The sequence below is a fragment of the Desmodus rotundus genome, chromosome 12 (assembly GCF_022682495.2).
Source record: "Desmodus rotundus isolate HL8 chromosome 12, HLdesRot8A.1, whole genome shotgun sequence".
Lineage (NCBI taxonomy): Eukaryota > Metazoa > Chordata > Mammalia > Chiroptera > Phyllostomidae > Desmodus > Desmodus rotundus.
The window spans coordinates 100,938,317-100,955,809 of record NC_071398.1 but is presented as its reverse complement, the minus strand read 5'-3'; the positions used below and the strand labels follow the sequence as shown (position 1 = coordinate 100,955,809).

The 17,493-nt window shown below is 58.2% G+C and overlaps 1 protein-coding gene across 1 annotated transcript in view; it reads right to left on the bottom strand.

Moving 5' to 3' along the window:
- Nucleotides 1-16,894, bottom strand: part of RGS5 (regulator of G protein signaling 5) — a 32,317-nt gene extending 15,423 nt beyond the window's left edge. The window contains exons 1-2 of the mRNA XM_024552014.3: nucleotides 16,770-16,894; nucleotides 1,708-1,827 (exon numbers count right to left, since the gene is read on the bottom strand). Coding sequence (XP_024407782.1) covers nucleotides 1,708-1,827; nucleotides 16,770-16,813 — 164 coding nt within the window. The 5' untranslated portion in view covers nucleotides 16,814-16,894. The remainder of the gene's footprint in view (nucleotides 1-1,707; nucleotides 1,828-16,769) is intronic.
- Between the last annotated feature and the right edge of the window lie 599 nt (nucleotides 16,895-17,493).

Here is a 17,493-nt window from a genome sequence, read left to right as displayed (position 1 = left end):
TTTATTTTATCCTCTGTGGTTTGTTTTCATGAATAAGAAACAACACAGAGAAATTTGAAAGCGGGGAGCAGGCAGATCGTCAAGCTGACCTGGACCGCAGTCCCCGCTGGCTCGGTAGCTGAGAGGCTGGGAAACCCGCCCGGCTGCAGGTGGTGGGCGGCCTGGGGGCTGGGGGTGGGTGGCCTGGGGGCTGGGGTGTGTGGGAAAGCTCCGCGGAGCACGCAGTCTCCAGGGACATGATGAGTTTTCCGAAACAATTCCAACCTCTGCAAGAGAACGGTTGGGAGGCAAGAAAACAATCCAATAATAGCCCCCGGTTTTCTTCCCAAAGTGCTCCTCCCTGAACTCCGTTGCCTCCAGGAGTCCAAGTGTCCGTGGCGGGCCCCCGAGCAGAGAGGCCGAGCGGGGAGTGTGCTCCTGGATTCACTGGTGAAGTGAACTCCAGCGGATCGGCCAGCGCCACGCCGCTGACCTCCAAACAGACTCTCTGACCCGGTACCGCTCTGAAACGGGGTCTTCTCCTCCTGGTGCCCGCACCTCACCGGCATTAGCGTCCCCTTCCTGAGGGCAGAAAACTCAGTGATGCCTCCCTTCTGGCGGAGGGGGGGGGGGGCCAGCTTTGAAGTAATAAAAACAGGAGAGTGGAAATAGCCACTTGGGTGAATGGAAAAGGATGAACAAAGAACGACCCATCTGCCTCCCCACAAGGCAGCTCTGTGAAGTCCAAGGTCGTCTGCACAGAGACAAAATGGGCCAATTTATACAAATTGTTAAATCTAAAGAGAGATGGAGGTTAAAAGGGATTCCTCTATTTTTACCACACTCCTGTGATCGCCTCAGAGCTTCTGGGTGGGGGAGGGACAGACTTTGAATGCCTGTGGCTTCTCTCCTTCCACCTTCCCCGCCCCGGGGGCTCAAAGGGAAGACTGCCTGTGTCGGGCGGGGACAGGCCCGAGTTCGAAGGTCAATGGCGTGGATGCTGGGAGTTGTGTTATTAAGGCAGGTGGAGCCAGGGCCGAAGGTGGGCCAAGTTCCCTGCCTCCCAGCTCGGTGTTTAGAGCCTCAGTTCCCCCGCTAAATGGACGGGGGTGCGTGCAGGGAGCTGGGGGTGAGGTGCGGCTGCAGAAGCCCCGTTGTCTGGGATTCCGATTTAGGGGCTGAGGGGAAATTGCTCGACGTGCATTGAACTGAAATAGCAGGTCCAGAGCTCAGGCCTCCTGCTGGGAACAGTCCTCTGTCCCCCTGTGGGGCCGGGAGACGCGATATCGTGGGGGTTAAATGGCCTGCCTTGACCTGGGCATCTTCCTCAAGGGGAGGCTCCCCCTGGCGCATCCCTGCGTGGGAGGGGGGCTCGGAGACCCCCAGAAGGTGTGCACTAGTGGTCCGCCTTAACGGGGCCACAAATCTCTACTCCAAGGCAGCAAGAGACCAGGGGACGAGCTGGCTGGTGCCACCTTTTAAGGTTTGGTCCATCTCTCCAACGAGGTCCCGAGCGGGGGTGGGCTCCCCTTTACATTTAAGTATCCTGCCTGCGTGCAGAGTTACGCTCCAGACATAGAGTCGACAGATGCTCAGGTACCAGCAGTTCGAGGAGGGCCCCTGAGCTCAGTGAGCAGCCCGGGGGGTCTCAGAGGAGGGGGGCTGAGCACTGAGCACCCCCCACCCTGCTCTGGGGACCCAGGGGGGTGACTCACACCCATGACTCACTTCTGGGCCTTGGCTGGCTTGGCTGGCTTCTCCGGCTTCTCGTTGTACGGAATGACAAGGTCGACGGCCGAGTCTGGCTTCTGCAGGAGCGTCCCCAACTTGCTCTTAATCTCCTTGGCCCTGAAAGGAGAGCGGGGACCAGGGCGCCCGTGAGCGCACGGATATGAAACAGACGCTCCCCCCACCCCTGTGCCCGACACAGAAGGCACAGGCCCCGCCTGACTGCCCAGCAGCCAGGACGCCCCTGCAGGAAGCGGGGCGCTCGGTTCCGAGAGTCAGCGTCACCGAACCCGTGCCGTGTCCCTGGTTAACACGCGTCGTCCACCCTCACCGTATTTCATACATGTCACTTCATTTCACACACGGCAGAGGCGGCAGCGCTGTTCCCATCTTGCAGGTGAACAGATTGAATGGTGGAGAGTTTAAGTCCCTTGCGGACCAGGACCCAGCCCACGAGGGATGAGGGTGGGCCGGGCTGTGCGACTCTGGGGTCCACAGACGGCCCCCCTGCCGCACTGCCCGTAGGGCTTCTGCAGGCTCTGCCCCAGCTCGGCCAGCAGCGAGATGCCCAACACATGAAACAAATAATCCCCTTCGACTGCCTGGCCTCGGTTCTGTCGTCCATGAAACAGCGGTGTAGGCGTGTTCTTCGGCCGTTTCCCGCTGCGAACGTAGCCTGTCCTGCTTGACGACCGCCTCGTCTGGGACGTGCTACCCGTTTACTGGATCTGGGTTCCCCAGCCCCTCACCCACTGCTCCAGAACGACCGAAACCCAGCAAATCTTAAACACGAGTCCACAGGACAAGCCGTCGTAGACGGGCGGAGACAGACAGCCACCTGCCCCTGCCACCTCAGCATTTACACAGGCTTTATCCATGGAGTTCCTCACACTGCTTGACGGTTATCGCTGTGTGTGTCTGTTTTCCAAGCTGCAACGAGAACGGCCCGAAGAGGGAAACTGAGTCTTCACTACCTCCTGACCCCTGTGTGTAGCCCGGTGCTTAGCAACAGAGTCCACACACAAAAATATTTGCCACAGCGGACTAAAAATATCTCAGTTTTGCTGCTCACAAATCCCCTCACATCCATCTCCCGGGCAAGGCGGATTGCAGGCAAAGCCTTAGAGGCCGTGGGGGACACAGGCTGCGGCCAGAGAGGCTCTGCAGCTGTGAGCATGCTGCACCCATTCACAGGGGACAGCAGAGGGATGGCCGTCGTAGGTAAGACGCCGGAGAGCAGCCGTCAGGGGTGGGAGGGGGAGGAAGGCGAGAGGAGCTGCCGGATAATTCACAAAACACCGCAGCATTCAATCACACCAGTTTCCCTCAGCGTCGTCAACACCACTTCAGAACTGTGACTTGGGCTGAGTCACCTGCACACATCCTTCTCCTTTTCGGGTCCTGTGCGTCCGACTCCCCCCGGCGCGCTCTCTGTGGCTGACGCCAACGGGGGGGCCCACGACAGTAGCCCCAGCGTCCGGGTGAAGCTGGGACTCAGGTGGGACAGGAGGGAGAGGCCAGTGTGGCTCTGAGCCCAGGCTCTGCGTGTTGCCCACGTCACCCGTTTAGTCTTTTCTCTGCCGTTGGGACTGAAGAGCAGCCTCTCCGAGTGGAAGAGATTCTTGACGCAAGGGAGTCACGGAGCGCTGATACGGGCCGCTTCTTCAGAGATAGTCCCAGGGGCGCGGTCCTTCTCCAGCCGGACTCGGTGCCCTCCTCCGCGTCAGTTACCGATTAAACCTGCCCCCGGGGTCCCACTGGTTACTGAGAATTACACCCGCCCCTTCCCATAGTCCGCCCCCGGAGGTGGGAACCCCCAGTATTATATTTGCCTGCGGTATGAGGGGCAGGCAGGCCATAGCTGTGGCCACTTGCCGGCCTTGTGCGCGAGAGTGTGGCCCGTCTCCCCGCCGGGTCACAGCACCTGCCCTCTGGGAGAACTCCCCCCGCCCCCACCCCCGTCTCTACCCCCCTCCCCTGGACACACGGTGCACACCTGTCTCCACTTCCAACCCGCACCCAGGAGTTTGCTCTCTGATATTTAAGGAAAGATTCGCCACTGAACACGACCCATGGGCTTGGCCTTTAGCTTGGTTGGTTTCTAGGTTTTCATTTTGCTTTTTCCTCTGTCCATCCCGTTCCTTTTTGCTTTCCCTCTTGGGCTCCATCTGAGCCGTTCGCTTTTGTCAGAGGCAGGGAGGTGGCTGTGTGACCTCCGCTGCCGCAGCGGCAGGTGGGAGAGGAGGGGTAAGGAGAGCGAAGGAGGTGAGCGTCCTCCAGCTTCACTGACTGACTCTGGGATCACACTCACGAGTCGTCACCTCACGGCACCCACGAACACTCACACGGGTGGGTCCTCGCCTTCGGGGAGCTTAGAGTCGGCCGAGGTCTGCAACGCAGTCTCGAGAAGCTTCCCAAGGAGGGGATGTCCGCAGGGCAGCGGGGCACGGGCTGGGACCCCAGTGCCCAGAGGGCGAGTCTCAGGGGCTTGTTGGCGGTGGCGAAGCTGGAGCAGCAGGTAGCTGGTGGACGAGAAGGGACAGGCCTTCCAGGCTCCTGGAGAGGGGCCTCGCCCGCGGTTGGGACGATGGAGTGATCCCATGTTGTCCCCTCCTGATGGAGGGGCGGGGATGGGGACCCTGTGGAGTGCCAGCCTCCAGCAATTCTGGCTCCAAACAAAAAAGGACAGAAACTAGGACAGCTGCCTTCAAAGACGCCTCCCTGGGGACAGGTGGCACCCTGTCCTGCCGACTCCACCTGTTCCAGCATTTTCTGCGGCTCACTTTCCAGGTGCTGGGTCCCCGAACTACAGTGTCCATACGTGGTGGTCATATGACAAGTCATCCACAAAACCCTTTCAGGGCCAGCATGGATCAGACCCCAGAGCACCTGAATTCCCCGTGTCACTGCTTATGGGGGATTTTGGGCTGACCTAAAAGCCCACTGGCTCTGGGGTCATCGCTGGTGGAAGTCGGAGCCCATGCCCCTGAGATGCACAGACTCCGAGGTGCCTGGTCCCCCTGCGTGCCCGGAGTGCAGAGACAGAGGAACCCCGTCCTCGGAAAACCCCTCTCTTGGGGCTTACCTCTGGGCTCTGCACGGGCTCAAACACGGACGTTACAAAGTTAGACTATCTCTCTCTCTTTCTCTCTCTCTCTCTCTCTCTTTCTCCTTCCCTTCCCCTCTCTTAAAATAAATTAATAAAATCTTAGTCACACTATGCGCATCACAATGTCCACCGGCTTAATTAGGAGTTTGCGAGAACGCAGAGAAGGAATGTCGTTAGTGGGTTGCACGGAACAGTAGAAGCTTAACAGCTGAAAAGCTCTAAACGCTGAAGTGGAAAGCGCTCTGAATATTTTGCTTTTTTTTTTTTTAATATATAAGGGCCAAGTGTTTCTACCTTTGCTTCGCAGTTCCTGGAACACGGTCCCCCCGCCCCTTTCCTTCCCCCACAGCAGCCACACAGAGACAAACGCTGGAGAAAAATGCACCAAATGGAAGATGAAACCAAGAAGAGCTCGAACCTGCCGCTTCATCTTCCTCTTTCAAACACGCGGGGATGCATCCGACAGTAATTTCATGTTCACACAACTCCGTCCGAGAAGACCACTTCCTAAGTGTTCACGATTTAGCTCAGCCTGGGGCGGCCGTGCCGCACGCCGGCGTTCCTCCTGGCCGCGCTGCGGTACTGCTTGAGAGCAAGCGACGGTTTCCATCTCCTCTCGTGTGACCCCCTCCCCACCTTTTGGGTGAAATTTTAATTAAAAGTTCAGAGGAAGCTAATGTTTTCTTTTGATGACTCATGTTAGAGATTTCAGTCTGCAAAGGGTTTGAATAATTTTAGGATGGTGCAATTTTAAATCTGTGCCCTGCGTGGGGACGCTGGCTGGGAAATCCGACCTTGCAAGGTCCTGGGCCGCCTGGCTCCTTGCTGCCCGGGGGTGAGCCCAGGAGTGGACGTTACCACCTTACCGTGCACTGTGCGGAAGACTGCCCAGGTCAGTGAAGGCAGAAACATAGCTGACGTGTTAAAAATACGATGACATTCAAGCAAAATTTATCCACAAGCAACTATTTATAAAGTCCTGTGCTCGGTGTTTCAAGGGTTACGAAGATGTTCCTTGCCTTGGACGCACATGGAACAGCTGCCGTGGGGCACACGCGTGTAAATTGTATGCTAGGCATTTCCTGGTCATCGACAGAAGTGGGCGGGAGATGCTGATGGTGAAGAACACAGGCCACGACCTCAAGGAGCTCAACCGCACACTCGTGTGGCAACAGGAAGACCGTGCGGTGGTACGGCTGTCCCCGCTGCACTGCCGGAGCCTGGGTTTCCTCCCCGGCCCTTGCGTCTCTGGCCCTCACATGGCTGGAGCGATGTCGGTCTCTCTCCTGAGTGTCTGGTCCCCAGGAGTGCACAGGCAGCACCTGCTCTGTTCACAGTTCCGGTCTCACCCCAGGGCCTGGCGTTGGCCCGAACACAACAGGTAAAACACGGTAGCCATCACCATCACCATCATCATCGCCTTCATCACCACCACCACCACCATCATCATCACCACCATCATCACCTTCATCACCACCACCACCATCCAAACCATCATCATCACCTTCATCACCATCATCATCACCATCATCACTACCATCATCTCCTCCATCACCACCATCACCACCATCATCACCTCCATCACCACCATCATCACCTCCATCATCACCTCTACTGTAACACCCAGTTTACACCGCCTGTTGTAGTGTGTAGCAGTTTCTCGTAACTTCTGGAACATTAATACTTAACTGCATCGCGGTTGGGTGAATGAACTCTATGCCGCCAGCTCTTGCCGATCAGCTGAGTGATTTCGGCAAGTTTCTTCAAGTCTGAGCTGCCGTTTTTCTAGGTGAAATGGCAGCGGTGTAGTTTCTGCCTCCCACCTGTGTGTGTGTGTGTGTGTGTACATATACATATGGTATGAGGCTGAATAAGTTAACGCATTCAGGAGCTGAGAACAGCACTGGGCCACGGGGAGTAGTCTGTCCCAGTTCCTTTTCTATTCCCACTCAGGTGGTTTGTCCTCCCCGATAGCGTCTCGCACGGGGACGTTGGCTAATGAGCGTTTCTCAAAAGGATAAGCACACAGACCAGAACCCACCAGAGTAGACTGTGCTCAGCAAGAGTCTGGTGTTAATGACCCCACTTCTGGCGGCACGGAGGGGACGCACAGCCCAGACACGCAGGGCACAGAGCGCCACGCTGAGACCTCGCTGTGGCCTGGCCGAGCCACGTCACCCGCCCTGAACTGTGATTTAAAAATGAAACAGCCCTGGCTGGTGTGGCTCAGTGGATTGAGCGCCAGCCTGCGAACCAAAGGGTCGCCGGTTCAATTCCAGGTCAGGGCACATGCCTGCGTTGCGGCATGGTCCCCAGTAGGGGGCGCATGAGAAGCAACCACACACTGATGTTTCTCTCCCTCTCTTTCTTCCACCCTTCCCCTCTGTCTAAAAATAAATACATAAAATATTTAAAAAAATTAAAATAAGATAAAAGAGCGAGAAGGAGTATTGTTTTTTCCAAGCATAGCCGTGCCCTAGGCAGGGCTGCCCGTGGAAAGAGAGCTATTTCGCATGGCGCTGTGGCCTGCTCCTGACCCCCTCATCCATCAATCAGGAGAGGTTACCGGGGTGATGAAGGAGCGAGTCAGGGGTCACGACAGGACAGGACAGAGGCACTTGGTCCCTTCGACCTTCCATCCCCGTCTTATTCCCAGTATTGTTGGCAGCACTGCTGGGTTCGGTAGCTCCCCTGGGAAGCCAGAGAACGACCAGTGGGAAAGTGGCCCTGCAGCGGATGAAGACAGAAATTTACGGTTTATTTTGAGTTCCAAAGGCAGATGGGTCAGCAGGCGTTCCCACGGGAGCTTCTCAGAGCCCTGGCGGGATCAGCTGCTGCGCGGCCCCATGTCGCTCGGCTTTCAGTCACAAGGAGGGACTCCAGACTCAGTTTCCCGTTGCACACGGCCTCACCTCATTAACTCGTTGTCTGTGATGCGGAAGAAGGAGGTGGAAGTGGGAATAAAGGGTGCTGGAGGAGGAGGGAGGGAAGAAGGACACAATTCACTGAGACCTTCGTTAGCGTCCACACAGACAGCATCCCTCAATCAAACTGAGTTCCACGGGGTAGCATGACCTCTCCCATGAACTGGGGTAACGGAGATGCCGACGCATCCCCTCGGCTCCTCAGGGCGCTGGGTAAACTAGCGCCTTTGTCAAATTGGTAGCAAGGTTTGACCCAGGATGACTTTCTTGTCTGCAGGGCGAGATGAGATTTCAAACCGCCCCCCCTTTCCCAGCCCAGCGTCTTGTTCCAGCATCTCGTTAGTCTCAAGGTTCCTGTTTTCAAGGTCTACTTATTGATTCAGACATTCGTTTCTCCGTTCATTCTCTGAGTCTCTAATAAAGCCACCACTGTGTGTCGGGCACAGTAGAGAGTGGGGGGGCATGTTTCCCAAGGTTAAGGAGATGTTACTCCTGACCTCACATGGCTTCTGCCTTCTGGAGAAGCCAGGTGCTCCTCGTTCCGGGGCTGCAGCTCCGAGGTGGGGGAGGGGTCCTCCCCCAGAAGTTAGCCCACTGGCCGTGCAGTGGATTGCCCGACCTTGGGCCAGCCGTGACATTTCTCTGTGCTTCTCCTCTGCTAAGACAGCGAGGTCGACGATTTCCAGCACGCAGGGTTAGCAGGAGAATGAAGTCGGATGACCTCAAAGGCCCAGCCCAAGTTGAGTCTGAGGACCGTCGGGCAAGAAGGGGCGGGTGTGAGCTACGAGGAAGACTGGAAGGTTCTGCGAGAGGCCGAAGGCCAGAGGGTCAGCGGCCGGGGGTGGTGCTGGGGTGTGTGAGGAGGCTAGGCCCCAAGGGCCGGGGGAGAGGGTGTTGGTTTGGATCTCAGAGCAGCTGCTCCCACCAGCTCCTCAGGTGTCCTTCCCAAGCTAACAGAGAAGCCCACATCTTCCTAAGACATCTTCTAGAAATTCCGAAGAAGCGATCAAGGTCCCCGCCTCTGTTGCTGGGTGTTTTCAGCCGGTTCCTTCCCTTCCTCCCAGGGAGCATCGCGTTCTGCCTGGGGGCACTCACAGCCTGGACCCTCAGCAGGAGGGCTCCCGGGCGGTCTGTTCCTGGGTGCGAGGTGCCCAGTTAGGGGTCCGGGCTCAGGGTGGGGACACAGTCCAGGGACCCGCACAGGACTGCCCAGCAGCGGCAAGGGGCCGACCAGGGTCTGTGGGCTGAGCAGCCCCCTCGACGGAGGACACAGCGACCTCAGGCAGATGCAAGGGCAGCGATGCCCGCTGTCAACGCGTCGCGGCCGCTAGGAGACAAGCGGATAGAAGATGCAACCGGGGAAAAGAGGCTCGAGGACTTGGGAACCAGGGACTAGCGGCGTCTTCTAAAGGGGTCCAGTCGGACCCGTGGGACGTAGCCCTCCCCCTGAGGCGACAGACGGACAGTCTGCAAGGCACAGGCACAGGCACAGGGGAGGAGGGGGAGGGGGAGGGGCAGTGGGTGCCATGGCAGGCACCACCTCGCACTGCTCCCTCGGTGGCAGACTCCCAAATGACCCCCACAGGTGGCCACGCCTAATCCTGGGACACAGCTACCTTAGGGGACGAAAGGGATTCTGCAGATGTGACCCAGTTCAGGACCTCAAGGTGGGGAGGTGACCCTGGGCTCTCTGGGGGGGGGTCAACGCCCCCTCCAGGGTCCTCAGAAGAGGAGCCACCAGGGCAGAGTCTGACGGTGACGGTGACGGGAAGGTGCCACATGCTGACCCGAGGTGAGGGGCGGGGTCTGGGGCCAAGGAAGGCAGGTGGTTCTGGAGGATGCGGGGACAGAGCTGCTCCCCTGGAGCCTCCGGAAGGAACGGCGACACAGTCATCTCAGACTTCTGTCCCCCGGGCAGGACGTGGGCCACCAGTCTGTGCTGTTTGAGGGCCACCAAGCCCGTGACGATGGCTCCAGCAGTGGCGGGCAACCACTCCAGCCTCCGGCTTTGGTTCCTCAGGCCTGGTTAACCACCAAACATGCTTCATGTGGTCAGACCTTCTCCTCGTGCTCACGCCTTCTTCCTCATTTCTGTTAACCGGCCATCTGGATCCTTCGGCCTTGGCTGACCGGTCTGGGCCAGCTGTGCTCTCTAACCTCAACCCCAGACTGCTCTCCCAGCCCCCAGCCCCCACACTGGCTCTCGGAGCCTCGAATCTTCCGGGTCCTTCCTGTGGCTTCAGTTTTCTGCATACACAGGTGGGACCGGGGTCGGCCGGCTTCCTTTTCACAGCAGCTGCTGGGAGCCACTCCCTGGAGTCGTGCGTATGACAGATGTCCTGTTCAAACCGAATCACACGACACTGTCCCGGAAAGCGGGGGCAAGGCGTTCTGACTTGGCCTCACCTAAGAATCCCCGCAGGAAGAGGTCGGAGTCCACAGGCGTGAACCCGTGTCCTCTTCCTGAATAAACGTGCTCTCCAGGTGGCCACACTCTGCCAGCCGGGGCTCCGGGTCATCTGCGGCCCCCTCCCTCCTGGCCCTGCCACCCACTGTCCCCTTTACTTCCCAACGTCCAGGCGAAGGGCCATATTTGAGTCCCTTCCCACCGTCCCCTTCGGCTCTGCAGGGAGCAGAGGCAGGCAGAGCCTTTCGGAGCGGGGGTCCCGCCCGCCCGCCCATTTCAGCACTGTGACAGCCGTCACGCCCCGTCTGCTCCAGGAGGGGCCCACGGCTGTTCTCTGTGGCTCTGGACGGTGGATGTTAGAGGACAATTAAAAAGAATTTAGAGCCTTTTGATCCCCCGTAGATGAGAGTGCTGAGAAAATCCCAGCTTACAGGGCGTGGAAGCAGGTTCCTGCTCAGGACCACTGGGCCCCACCCCCCCTCGGTGTACAGAGCCTGTTCCAGGGGATCTGAGAAGCCCGCTTGGCAAATACGCACAAGGAGGAAGAAGTGACGGAGAGAAAGCCTATGGACGGAGGGGATTGAAGAGACTCTCACCCCACCTCAGTGGGAGTACCTGGGGGGTGGGGGCTGGAGCCACCCTTTCAGCCTTGGGGGAGGGCTGACTGTGTGAAAGCCAGCTTGGGGAGGGGCTGGGTCCCCCGCAGTGGGAGGCAGGGGGGAAGAGCTCAGCAAACAGATGAGAGGCCCCATGCAGTCAGTAAGAGGACTGGAAAGGTGGGCAGCAGGCCCCCAGGTCACACTCTCGGTGACAGTGGACGCCTCCCCCACCCGCTCTGCCAAATACTCCAAACTCGGAGGGTTAACATCCCCGGCGCACGGTTACAAGCCCTGGCCTCTCTGCCCCACGTCCTGACTGTGTTTGCGGGTTACGTAACCGGAGCCCAATGACCGGTAGAAAGAACCCTCGTCCACAGTGAGTACTTATCAGCCTGATGATAAGCTTAACACCAGAAAAACCCCGTGTGACCCGGTCTGGTTCCTGATTCAAACACTCCAGCTGCCGAGAGAGCGTGAGGAAGTCCAGACGCCACCCTCACAGTTCCTGACGTTAGAAGCACAAGTGTGGCTTTTAATGCCTCCGCATGTTTTAGGAGAGTTGGCGTGCTTTTCAAAAAGAGGGACCTGCTGAGAGAATTATGGGTGAGATGGTAAAAATACTGTGCTGTCTTACAAATTCACCGTTGTCGTCATCACTCCTCGCCGGGGACATGTTTGTCTGGATTTTGGGGAGGAAGGGAGAGAGAGACCTGGATCCGTTGCCTCCTGGATGTGCCTGATCGAAACCCCAAGCTGTGCGTTTTTTGTTTTTTTTTTTGTTTGGTTTGGTTTGGTTTATGGAATGATTTTCCAACCAACTGAGCCATCCGGCCAGGACTCCTCCGTATTGTTTATAAGAGATGCGGGTATGACGAGGAAGCACGGAAAGCAATCAGTTCGACCACCACTTCATGGATTTCTGTAGCTTCTCCCCCAGGGAAGAGAGAACACCCTTTCTCCCAACACCCTCCTGCGCAGGTAGCGCCCAGAGAGGTCGGAGGCTTTCCCAAGCACAGTGAGGAAGGACCGAGGTGGGGGTCCAGCCCCCTGGTCCTTCTCCTGCACCTCACTGCTGTTCCCCGGGCCAGGCGAAGGCTGAACCCACATCCCTCCTTGCTCTGGGTTTCTTCAACGTTCCTAAAATGTGTCATCTTAGGAGTCGCCGTCTAAGGCAGCCGGAAAACCATCTGTCCGTCAGCCTTCCGTGGTCTTTACCCACAGGGGGCTCCGCCTTTAAAATGCCGTGCAGCCCCCTGCTGTCTGAGAACTGACTGGAACTTTGAAGGAGAAAGATGGGGACCCGGTGTCTCTGGCCTCCAGCCACATCCTGGTTCCTGTTATGAGGGATCCTGACCCGACTAATTAAGGTTCAGGTCCTTGCGTTCCGGCCAGCAGGACAGACGGACGGACGCCATTAACGCTGGCCCCCGAAACCCAAACTATCCCTGATACCATCTCTCCCATGACAGTGTGCAGGCCCGGCCGAACGAAGGAAAACAAATTAGGTCATCTGTCCAGGGCCCTCCCAAACTTAAGGCTCTGGGCTTCAACAGCGGCCGGAACTGGACTCTGGCAATCTGGCCCGGCCCAGACCCAGGAAAGAGGGCGAGGAGGCAGCGACCGGTCAGAACCGGGAGCTGGACAGGGCCTGCTTGAGAAACGGCAGCTTGGCTTGGTGACGCCCAACGATAGCCGGAGGCCCGCCATCCTCGATGACCTTCGGGCACCCACTGCGTGCCAAGGACAGGCTGTCTTCCCAGTAATTTAATTTTTAGACCAAGGAGATAAAAAGTCTTCCCCCTGTGCAAATCTCTTAAATCTCAAGAGTTAAGGGCAGGGGCCCAGGGCCGGAAATTCAGCATTCCCTCTGGGCTGGCCTGGAGAGAAGGTGGGGATGGTGCGAAGACCCTGGAGCGGTACGCATGCGTGGGGCCACGGCCTGGACCCTCGCCCGTCCTTCTGTCTGGACCTGGCCGACCGCTGGCGCCTTCAGGAGCTGCCCTGTGTGACCGTCGGGCACAGTTTCCCCAGAACCGGAAGCTCCCTGAGCCCCCAGGCCCCCCCACCTTGCCTGCTTAGCACCTGGTGCACTTACGCCTCCACAAGGGTCCCAGCACCCAGGGCACTCTCTCCCGTTTCTCCCGAACGGGCGAAGTTTCCCAGCAAGTCCTCTGGCCGGCCTACCTAAGGCAAGCGCGGAGGTTTGAGAGGCACCCAGACAAACAATCCACGTTGTTCCATCAATGAGGATGGAAACGGGGGCTTTCTTAGCAACGACCCCCCTTTTGTTAAACGGCTCATTCACTGTCTCAACATCACAGAGCTGAAACCTTCGCAGCCAGATCTATCACGAGGCTCCCCCTCGGTCACCGCGAGCTCCCGGTTCACACCTGTTCCCAGGACGGGTGACCCTACACTCAACCGGACCTCTGCCGGCCGCTGTCTCTGCCTCCTGGCTCCTTGGACGGTCCAGGGTCCGTCCTCACTGAGCCAGCGTTCATTGGAGTTCATTGCCACAGCCTCCAATTCACTTCACGCTCATCTTTTCTCTCCAGCCGACCCAAGGGCGAGCTCCCGGCTGGGGAGGAAGCAGTCTCTGTCGACCTCTGCAGACCCTGGAGCCTCGGCCCCTCCGTGACTGAACACCCCCTGCCCTGAGGAAGAGTCGTTAACTAGTGGTCCTGCTTCCAGGCGCTGTCCACCCTAAACTGCCCACGAGACCCGTATAACCAGAGATGACAGCGGGGGAGGGGTTACGGGGGAATGGAACGTTTAGTAAAATACAGAAGCAGCGTCGACTTCCCCATACACTGTGAGCAGCTCCCGAACGTCCCAGCGTGCCCCGTGTGAGACGGCCGAGCCCGTGTGACTGTGGGTCACCCCCCCACCGCCAGCTCAGGCGAGGGGTTTGTGGCACCCCGTCCCCACCCCAGGGCAAACACTATCCCCAGCTCAGCCTCCGCCGTCCCTCCCTGCCCGCGTGGGCTGAGACCACGCGCCTGGTGTCAGCACATCTACGGCGGTGGGCGAACACAGCCGTCATCGCGCTGGCTGCCTGCTATTAGGGTGACATTTGGGAACCCTAATAATAACACTTTCTATGTCAGAATACTCATCATTTCCCAAAGAGCACTGTTCACTTGAAAAATTAATCTCCTTCAGAGAAGTTCAAGAGGCTCTGGAAATAAAGTGACTTTTCAGAAGAAGGCTAACATTGCAGGTCGATTAATCACTGGTCAAAAATAAGCCCTTCAGCTGACTCAGCTCTGTCCCTGAACGGGTCTGATCCGCCCCCATACGGATTCCCATGGGCCCCAGGGTGGCCCGAGCCCGGGGCGGGGGGTGGCCATTGGCGGCTCAGATGCTAGAGTATTATTGTTCTCTTTAAATGTATAAAAATACGCGAGGTCAGCTTTGAGTTTTCACAAGCGATAGTCTCAGAGATCTAAATATATAGAGAAAGAATAGTTCCTACACGCACATCAAGCCTGACTCTGGGTCCACGTTCAGACGCCACTTTGAACGTGGAGATGGAAATATTTCCTAAGATCAGAGCTCTCTTTGGAGGAAGCAGCGTTTGCGTTCCTGTAAATCGACCACAGCTGTGCGCTCGGCACGGGGCTGGGCTCCTCCTGGGTGGCGCGTCCGTCATCGGCTCCTTCCTGCTCCCAAACTTGTCGGGAGAAATTAATCAGGAGACTTCCCTCTCAGCCCATCTCTCGCTCGTCACTGACACCAGCTCAGTCTCACTGTATGTAAACGAGGAGAGACTTGCGAGGGACATCAGGGAGCAAGTCATCCCCACCTTTCGTGTCGCACCTCAGGAAACAGAGCCCCAGGAAGAGAAGTGACGGGCTCGTGGGTGCAGATGGGACCACGAGCAGGTGCTCTCGCGGCCGTGACAGACCGTGACGTGCGTGTCGGACGTTTGGGCCAGAACTGTCTCCCGGGCCACGGAGAGCTGGCCGTAAGGAACGGATTGCTCTGCAACGCACGCGTGTGTGCTGTTCTAGTTTATCTTATTCGGATTTTAAACGCCTTGACCTAAGCCTGGAGGCTCACCGGTGCTCCCTTAGTAGCCTGGAGAGAAGACAGGAAAGGCAGGGGCGTGGGAAGGAGAGGGGGCGAGCAGAGCCGGGGACGGGAGGTTTGGGACCCTTCCTGGTATGAGCTATCAGCTCCGCTGCTCCCCGATGCCCCGTCCCCACAACACCTCTCCGGCAGCACAGTGGTTGGAAAGGTGACTCCATTTACCACGGTCACAGACGATGAGAGACACCCGATAATGGACTGCTCTGTCTCTCGCCAGGAGAGCGAGAGGTGCGGGAGCCTGATTCCAGAAAAGCCTCTCCGCGGCGAGCGCGACATTCCCCATGAACTGCAGCTACGTCCGGCAGCGTAAGAATTGGCCTCATTAAAAGACACAAAAAGTGACTGTTAGTGGTGATAGCGCCTCAGCTATTCAACGCCAGGAGGAAGCAAGGACAGGAAGGTCCCCGCCGTGTGTCTCGGGGACCATGATGCAGGCTGACAGGAACACAAAGGCAACGGCAGCCGTGATGCCGAGCTTTTGACCAGCGCCAGGCAGTGTGCCACGGGCTGATGTCACCCCCCGCTGCAGAGTCACCTGGTCCCCAGACAACCAGGTGGGCTCTAGCCATGACAGGAAAGGACGGAACAGTTTCGGGTGACAAGCGGGCGAAAGGCGCCCATTTGAGTTGTGAGGGGGCAGGTTGCGATTCTCAGAGTTGCACAACTGGGAGGGAACACAGTCAGGCACCACCTCACGTCCGGGGACACCCAGTTCTCCCGCCCTCGGGCTTTCTAGAGAGTGAGGGACAGGCCGAGAGCCACCAACAGGGACACCTGCCCTCCCAGGTTGGTCTGATGGCCAATATCACCTCTCTGGTTACAATCCAACCACAACGGCTTAACGAGTTACTGTTATGTATCTCTTTTAAAAATAACCTTTGCTTTTGACAACAGGGAGTAAGGGCGGGCTCTGTGTTCAGTCACAGAGTCCCTGGAGAAAAACCCCTTTGCTACGAGGCCGTCTCTTGAAACATCCTTTGGGGGCTGGTTCTAGGGTAAAGCCGCCAAAAAGAAGCCCTGAACTGGGGACCTGCGGAGTGGCAGCTGCCCACGGACCACGCGGCCTTCGTAGGCAGACACGGCCGGGGCCTCGCGGGACGGAGTCGGGGTGTGCAGGTGCGTCTCTGTCCGTTTCCCTCCAGTAACCGAGGCTCAGCCCAAACTGAGCCAAACCCATTCTTCACAACTACGAGGAGAAGCCCCTCCGTCCGTGGGTCAGCTGGGACTGCTGGGGTAAATTTCCTAACCAGTCGGACACGCCCCGGTGGCTTAGCACACCTGGGACCCCCTGCCCCCACCCCCCAGAACAGCGTCCGGCTGCAGGGGAGCCAGGGGCCTCCAGGGTGTGTCCGTCCCCCTAGAAGGAACGTGGCCAATAAACAACCTCCTGCCCCAGGGCCTTGCTCCGTCTGGCACTCCGGCTGCGTCCTTCTAGTGGGTCGAGAGGCACAGAGCGGCGAGAAGCCCCGTGCCTCCCTGCCTGCGCTCAAGTAGGACCCGCGGGCGCCAGAGGGTCCCGAGCGCTCCCTGTCCAGCCAGTGACCCTCCCGACCAGCCTGCAGCCAACGCGTTGGGCTCCATTCTACAACCAGACAGCCGAGACACCGAGACGCCACGCAACCTGCCAGGTGCTCACAGGCGGGAACAGGGCGCTGGGTCGGTCAGGCGGTGTGAGGGGGAGTCCCGGACTCCGAGCTCTCGGCCACAGAGCAGGCATCTCTGAGGCAGATGCTTGGGGTGCTGCATGGTACGGGGGTGCCCCGCCTCCTGGCCCAGCTCTGCAAACCCTCCGTGGGGCGCACACCGGACACCCGACTCCCATGCTGCAACCCAGCCCCTGCCTCCCTTGCTTCCCCGCAGGCAGGGCCCTCTGCCGCCTCTGGGTGCCCTCCCCCGAGCAGGCTCCCCTCGGAAGCCGCACCGGCTCTCACCTCTCCAGGCAGGAGTGGGGCAAGGCTGCGAGGCCTTTGCACATGTTGGCGACTGACTCTTCCGCTGGGAGCACAGAGTCTGAACAGAGCGAGTCTTCTTCGGGAACTGAACTGGGCACTGAACCTGGGCCGGTCCCGCTGCAGACTATAAGCAGGCCCTGCCCCACCTCCGGGGGCTGGCGGCCAATCCAGAGCCAGGGGAGCTGGGGGGGTGGGGGGCGGGAGCAGCCTGCACAAGGGAGGAGGCTGCATTCCTCCCAGGCCAGCCGGGCGCCTCGGGCTCTGGTGGCTCCACCAGGACGGCAGCTGCTAATCCCAGGGCAGGGCCAGCCGGTCCCCTGGGGATGGGAGCCAACCTGGAGCCTGGTTTTGCCAGAAAGCTGCTCAGATGCATCCAGTGGGGGCTTCCAGGGCCCCAGGGTCCCAGGTTCAGAGTTTCCAGGGAATGCATTACAATGTATTTAGACTAATGTATCAACCAACACTTGGAACTGCTTTGTAATTTTCATGGTACCATCCTTCCAACCCAGGATTAAGAAATGGGGGGTTCTGTTATTGTAGTTTACTTTCAAAAAGTGTAGGTTGTAAAGGAAGACTTTTCACTGTGTACCTGTAATTGAATGAGGTCTGGAAATTTCAAATTCTGTTGAAATTTGCTGTCTATTAGGTTTTTGGTAAATGTTCCTTATGTGCTTGGAAGAATGTGCATTTTCTCTTTGTTAGA